The sequence below is a fragment of the Oncorhynchus masou genome, chromosome 13, assembly GCF_036934945.1.
Source record: "Oncorhynchus masou masou isolate Uvic2021 chromosome 13, UVic_Omas_1.1, whole genome shotgun sequence".
In the NCBI taxonomy this organism is placed as follows: Eukaryota; Metazoa; Chordata; class Actinopteri; order Salmoniformes; family Salmonidae; genus Oncorhynchus; species Oncorhynchus masou.
The window spans coordinates 61,112,605-61,120,335 of NC_088224.1; the positions used below are offsets into that span (position 1 = coordinate 61,112,605).

The 7,731-nt window shown below is 48.8% G+C and overlaps 1 protein-coding gene across 1 annotated transcript in view; it reads left to right on the forward strand.

Annotated features, from left to right (window-relative positions):
- Nucleotides 1-7,406, forward strand: part of LOC135552770 (PTB-containing, cubilin and LRP1-interacting protein-like) — a 54,739-nt gene extending 47,333 nt beyond the window's left edge. The window contains exon 3 of the mRNA XM_064984593.1: nt 4,902-7,406. Within this exon, the coding sequence (XP_064840665.1) occupies nt 4,902-5,399 (498 nt within the window). The 3' untranslated portion in view covers nt 5,400-7,406. The remainder of the gene's footprint in view (nt 1-4,901) is intronic.
- Nucleotides 7,407-7,731: the final 325 nt, after the last annotated feature.

The window sequence follows — 7,731 nt, forward strand, 5'->3', positions numbered from 1 at the left end:
CTCCCTCCCTCAACCCTTTATACTGTCCTCCCTCCCTCAACCCTTTATACTGTCCACCCTCCCTCCCTCAACCCTTTATACTGTCCATCCTCCCTCCCTCAACACTTTATACTGTCCACCCTCCCTCAACCCCTTATACTGTCCTTCTCCCTCCCTCAAGCCTTTATACTGTCCTTCCTCCCTCAACCCTTTATGCTGTCTACCCTCCCTCCCTCAACACTTTATACTGTCCACCCTCCCTCCCTCAAGCCTTTATACTGTCTACCCTCCCTCAAGCCTTTATACTGTCCACCCTCCCTCCCTCAAGCCTTTATACTGTCCACCCTCCCTCAACACTTTATACTGTCCACCCTCCCTCAACCCTTTATACTGTCCACCCTCCCTCCCTCAAGCCTTTATACTGTCCACCCTCCCTCAATCCTTTATACTGTCCACCCTCCCTCAACACTTATACTGTCCACCCTCCCTCAACCCTTTATACTGTCCACCCTCCCTCAAGCCTTTATACTGTCCACCCTCCCTCAACCCTTTATACTGTCTACCCTCCCTTCTTCAACATTTTATACTGTCCACCCTCCCTCAAGCCTTTATACTGTCCACCCTCCCTCAAGCCTTTATACTGTCCACCCTCCCTCAACCCTTTATACTGTCCACCCTCCCTCAAGCCTTTATACTGTCCACCCTCCCTCAAGCCTTTATACTGTCCACCCTCCCTCAGCCCTTTATACTGTCCACCCTCCCTCCCTCAAGCCTTTACTGTCCCTTCTCCCTTCCTCAACACTTTATACTGTCCACCCTCCCTCAACCCCTTATACTGTCCTTCTCCCTCCCTCAAGCCTTTATACTGTCCTTCCTCCCTCAACCCTTTATACTGTCCACCCTCCCTCAAGCCTTTATACTGTCCACCCTCCCTCAAGCCTTTATACTGTCCACCCTCCCTCAGCCCTTTATACTGTCCACCCTCCCTCCCTCAAGCCTTTACTGTCCCTTCTCCCTCCCTCAACACTTTATACTGTCCACCCTCCCTCCCTCAAGCCTTTATACTGTCCCTTCTCCCTCCCTCAGCCCTTTATACTGTCCACCCACCCTCCCTCAAGCCTTTATACTGTCCACCCTCCCTCAAGCCTTTATACTGTCCACCCTCCCTCAACACTTTATACTGTCCACCCTCCCTCAACCCTTTATACTGTCCACCCTCCCTCCCTCAAGCCTTTATACTGTCCACCCTCCCTCAACCCTTTATACTGTCCACCCTCCCTCAAGCCTTTATACTGTCCACCCTCCCTCAACACTTTATACTGTCCACCCTCCCTCAACCCTTTATACTGTCCACCCTCCCTCCCTCAACCCTTTATACTGTCCACCCTCCCTCCCTCAAGCCTTTATACTGTCCACCCTCCCTCAACCCTTTATACTGTCCACCCTCCCTCCCTCAACCCTTTATACTGTCCACCCACCCTCAACCTGTAATACTGCCCACCCTCCTTCAACCTGTTATACTGCCCACCCTCCCTCAACACGTTATACTGTCCACCCTCCCTCCCACCCTCAACCCTTTATACTGTCCACCCTCCCTCCCTCAATACTTTATTCTGTCCCTTCTCCCTCCCTCAACAATTTATACTGTTCCTTCTCCCTCCCTCAACACTTTATACTGTCCACCCTCCCTCAACCCTTTATACTGTCCTCCCTCCCTCCCTCAAGCCTTTATACTGTCTCTTCTCCCTCCCTCAACACTTTATACTGTCCAACCTCCCTCAAGACTTTATACTGTCCACCCTCCCTCAACCCTTTATACTGTCCACCCTCCCTCCCTCAAGCCTTTATACTGTCCACCCTCCCTCAACACTTTATACTGTCCACCCTCCCTCACCCCTTTATACTGTCCACCCTCCCTCAAGCCTTTACACTGTCCACCCTCCCTCCCTCAAGCCTTTATACTGTCCACCCTCCCTCAACACTTTATACTGTCCACCCTCCCTCAACCCTTTATACTGTCCTCTCCCTCCCTCAACACTTTATACTGTCCAACCTCCCTCCCTCAAACATTTATGCTGTCCCTTCTCCCTCCCTCAACACTTTATACTGTCCCTTCTCCCTCCCTCAAACCTTTATACTGGCCCTTCTCCCTCCCTCAACACTTTATACTGTCCTCCCTCCCTCCATCAAGCCTTTAAACTGTCCCTTCTCCCTCCCTCAACCCTTTATACTGTCCACCCTCCCTCCCTCAAGCCTTTATACTGTCCCTTCTCCCTCCCTCAGCACTTTATACTGTCCCTTCTCCCTCCCTCAAGCCCTTATTACTTCCACCCTCCCTCAACCCTTTATACTGTCCACCCTCCCTCAACACTTTATACTGTCCACCTTCCATCAACACTTTATACTGTCTACCCTCCCTTCCTCAAGCCTTTATACTGTCCACCCTCAACACTTTATACTGTCCCTTCTCCCTCCCTCAACACTTTACATTGTTCCCTCTCCCTCCCTCAACACTTTATACTGGCCCTTCTCCCTCCCTCAACACTTTATACTGTCCACCCTCCCTCAAGCCTTTATACTGTCCCTTCTCCCTCCCTCAAGCCTTTATACTGTCCCTTTTCCCTCCCTCAACACTTTATACTGTTCCGTCTCCCTCCCTCAACACTTTATACTGTCCACCCTCCCTCAAGCCTTTATACTGTCCACCCTCCCTCCCTCAAGCCTTTATACTGTCCACCCTCCCTCCCTTAATGCTTTATACGGTCCCTTCTCCCTCCCTCAACAATTTACACTGTCCATTCTTCCTCCCTCAACACTTTATACTGTCCCTTCTCCCTCCCTCAAGCCTTTATACTGTCCCTTCTCCCTCCCTCAGCACTTTATACTGTCCCTTCTCCCTCCCTCAAGCCCTTATTACTTCCACCCTCCCTCAACCCTTTATACTGTCCACCCTCCCTCAACACTTTATACTGTCCACCTTCCATCAACACTTTATACTGTCTACCCTCCCTTCCTCAAGCCTTTATACTGTCCACCCTCAACACTTTATACTGTCCCTTCTCCCTCCCTCAACACTTTACATTGTTCCCTCTCCCTCCCTCAACACTTTATACTGGCCCTTCTCCCTCCCTCAACACTTTATACTGTCCACCCTCCCTCAAGCCTTTATACTGTCCCTTCTCCCTCCCTCAAGCCTTTATACTGTCCCTTTTCCCTCCCTCAACACTTTATACTGTTCCGTCTCCCTCCCTCAACACTTTATACTGTCCACCCTCCCTCAAGCCTTTATACTGTCCACCCTCCCTCCCTCAAGCCTTTATACTGTCCACCCTCCCTCCCTTAATGCTTTATACGGTCCCTTCTCCCTCCCTCAACAATTTACACTGTCCATTCTTCCTCCCTCAACACTTTATACTGTCCCTTCTCCCTCCCTCAAGCCTTTATACTGTCCCTTCTCCCTCCCTCATGCCTTTATACTATCCCTTCTCCCTCCCTCAACACTTTATACTGTCTACCCTCCCTCCATCAAGCCTTTATACTGTGCCTCCCTCCCTCCCTCAACCCTTTATACTGTCCGCCCTCCCTCCCTCAAGCCTTTAAACTGTCCCTTCTCCCTCCCTCAACACTTTATACTGGCCCTTCTCCCTCCATCAAGCCTTTATACTGTCCCTTCTCCCTCCCTCAAGCCTTTATTCTGTCCCTTCTCCCTCCCTCAAGCCTTTATGCTCTCCACCCTCCCTCAACCCTTTATACTGTCCACCCTCCCTCAACACTTTATACTGTCTTCCCTCCTTCCCTCAGCACTTTATACTGTCCTCCTTCCCTTCCTCAAGCCTTTATACTGTCCCTTATCCATCCCTCAACACTTTATAATGTCCCTTCTCCCTCCCTCAACACTTTATACTGTCCCTTCTCCCTCCGTCAAGCCGTTATACTGGCCCTTCTCCCTCCCTCAACACTTTATACTGTCCACCCTCCCTCAAGCCTTTATACTGTCCACCCTCCCTCCCTCAAGCCTTTATACTGTCCACCCTCCCTCCCTCAAGCATTTATACTGTCCCTTCTCCCTCCCTCAACACTTTATACTGTCCACCCTCCCTCCATCAAGCCTTTATACTGTCCACCCTCCCTCAAGCCTTTATACTATCCCTTCTCCCTCCCTCAACCCTTTATACTATCCCCTCTCCTTCCCTCCCTCAACCCTTTATACTATCCCCTCTCCCTCCCTCCCTCAACCCTTTATACTGCCCTCCCTCCCTCAACCCTTTATACTGTCCCTCCCTCCCTCCCTCCCTCCCTCAATCCTTTATACTGTCCCCTCTCTTTCCCTCCCTCCCTCAACCCTTTATACTGCCCTCCCTCTCTCCCTCCCTCAACCCTTTATACTGTCCCCTTTCCTCGCTGCCACTCACCCACTTCTCTTTCTCTCTCCCTCAAGAGTGGAGTACAGTGTAGTAGCCTCTCCCAGTATGTAGCGTGTCACTACTATGGTATTCTGTAGTGTTGGCTGGCTGCTGCAGCCGTAAGAAGACTCTCAGCTCTGGGAAAATAACACACATGTCCCTCAGCATGTCAGCACATACAAAAAGACAAACCTCTCATCACGTCTTGAGACTTACAAATGGTGTCCCAATAGAAAACCATTGATTTGCAACTAGTACTCGGCTGAATGATTCTGAGTGTACATATTTGTTTCTTGTTGATACGTATATAATATGCCATTTAGCAGACACTTATAGTACAGTGAATTCATAAGGGTACATTGCTTATAATATGTGTGATCCCTACAGGAATTTAACCCATGACCTTAGCATTGATAATCCTACACTTTTACCAGTTGAGCCACATAGGCAGTCAAGTTTTGTACCACTAGATGCTGGCAGATGTTTAACAGCCTCTCTCTCTCTGCGTTCTCTCCACAGGTGACGTACCTGGGCAAGGTGACCATCTCAGGGACCCAGTTCCTGTCGGGCTGCACAGAGTCGGCAGTGGTGGGCCTGTGGGACCGCCGTGCGCTGGCCCAGGAAGAGCACCTCCCTGCCAACTCCCTCCTGGAGATCCGCCCCTTCCAGGTGCGCCTGCACCACCTGGATGGGCGCGGTGAGGCCTCGGTCACCATGGACACGTACCAGGTGGCGCGCATCGCCTACTGTACGGCGGACCACTGCACGAGCCCCAATGTGTTCGCCTGGATCTACCGGGAGATCAACGACGACCTGACCTTCCAGATGGACTGCCACGCCGTGGAGTGTGAGAGCAAGCTGGAGGCCAAGAAGCTGGCCCACTCCATGATGGAAGCCTTCCGCAAGACCTTCCACAGTATGCGCAGCGATGGACGCATCCACAAGAGCGGCTCCTCGGACGAGTTCGCCACTGACGACTCCGCTCCAGATGACTCCACCCCCGAGGAGGACAGCTGAGCACCCGGGTTGCCGCCCCCCTCCCCCGGTCGCAAGCCGTGAGGGGAGGTGCACAGGTGCAGCCGGAGCACTCTTTCTACTCTCTGTCTCTCTTACTCTACTCTGGTTTAAGGAAAAAACTCAAATTGACTGACGCACAGACCGCAAACGCCGACTAAAGAATGACAAGGACGTAGTTTTAAAAAGGGAAAAAATTATAGGAGGACAAAGGAACCACAGGAGATGAAACATATGGGGAAGCCAAACTAAACTAGCACTGCCTCTTTGGATAAATAGATCCTCAAACATCTGGATAGCCATTGAAGCGCATGATCTGCCCATTAGAGATGAGTGAATAATGGTTATAAGACATTCCCAATCGACGCTGCTGTCTGTCCGTCCGTCTGTCTGTCTGCAATGTGCAGAGAGACTCTGCCTCTTTACCCCGCCGTGCGCCCCTTACTCAGCCCTTCCCGCCCAATCAAAAGCCAAGATCACGTCCTAAGAATCCCAGATCACTGCCTCATGTTCTGACTTTAAAACAACAACACTATGGAGTTACGAGTTATGCCTGTAGCACTGTTAAATGTGGGATATAAAGAGAAAGCCTTGACTCTAATATATGTGTGGAAGGTTGCCGGGAGGAGGGAGGTCTTGACATATTTATTAGGCCACAAGAGTGTCATCTCTTATCGATCACATTTTGATTCCTTTTTTGGAAGCATACCAAAAGTGAGTCTTTTAGCTGTGTCTTGTCTGTTGATTTTGTGCCTCACTTCTAACATACCAAGGCTGGTCTCTGTCCCGCAATCCCAAACGTGTGCGTGTGTGTGTGTGTGTGTGTGTGTGTGTGTGTGTGTGTGTGTGTGTGTGTGTGTGTGTGTGTGTGTGTGTGTGTGTGTGTGTGTGTGTGTGTGTGTGTGTGTGTGTGAGTGTGTGTGTGTGTGGAATGTGTGATCTAAGAAAAAGGATTGTCTGGAGAGAGAGCATGACCGATAATGGGCTAGTAATCCAACTAGAAGTGTAAAACCTGTCACAGCCTTTGTGGCATCCATTTTGGGAAGCTCTGCAGGGCTTTTTAAATTTAAACAAGAATGTGACCATTTGACACATTTTTTTGTTTTGTATGAAAAGGGAAAGTAAATGTGACAGTCACAGAAACCGATGTTCTTGGACCCCAAAAATAGCCATCCATAAAGAATACCTGAAGCCTCTTGGCCTGTGCTGAATGTATTATAGGTATGTTGTGCTGCAAGCTCCTTACACCTTTTAGTTACTTTGTTGTTTTAGTGCATTTCTTCTACATAGTTTTATCTGGATTAGGTGCAGTTGGCTAGGGCAGTTTTCTGTACAGACACCTTAAGGGAACAATTATGTCTTGTGGGCTCGATGCGTGTTGAGTCCATGAACAGACACACACAGTTCAGTTTCCCTGGGCTGTCGAAGGGTATGAGCGACCATTCTGGGGCAACTGGAAGCCTCTACGACACAAGAGCTCCACCCCTCCCACCCCCTTTTCGAACAAGACTCTTTTGAATGGACTGGTACTCACAGTGGGTGGGTGATGTATTTTTTTCTGTTGTGACTGAAGCAGATTTTATTAAGATGGCTCTGGTCAGTACGTACATATATAAATATATACATTGTATTTGAAACTCATTCAATAAGCTTATGTAAATACAAAAAAAAATATCTGTTTCCAAATATTACAGCATTAAATGTTGATAGCTATTTTAAATAAACAATGGGAACATCAAAGACATCACCAGTGTTTTAAAGTCAATTGCGAATATGTATGAGTTCCATAGAACTGGCTGTTGAGAGGGTGTGTGAGCCCGGGACACAGGGCTTGAAATGCCAGGATGACAGGAGGAGGGAATGTTTATAAAGCTGTAGATTACTGTGTCATGTCTTGTCTGAAGGCTCGGACGTGCTTTAAATGTCTGGAAATGTTACCATAAGTGTTTTCTATACAGAATTTGCAAAGATAAAGAAGGCATCACATATAAACTATTTACCAAGACTGACTGAATTTGATGAAGTCTCTTTTTTGTTAGAAAAACTTTCATGTTGATTCAGGTTGGCTGTGATGCTTTGCCTCCATATCAAATGTTTCTCAACAGTACTAGGAATCGTACATGGGTGAATTTCAAGGGCTGTTTATGTATTAGGTTTGTGTACACATACAGTATTACAGCCAGAGGTTTGACCCAGTCCTAGCAATAATTGTATTTGTCTCCATTTCTTACGCAAAGCTCTTCTCAACCACAAGCCATGTGTGGCAGCCATTTTGGTGCCCACATCAGTCTCAAGCTATTCCCATAACTCGGGTGCTTTTACCGTTGGCTATCAT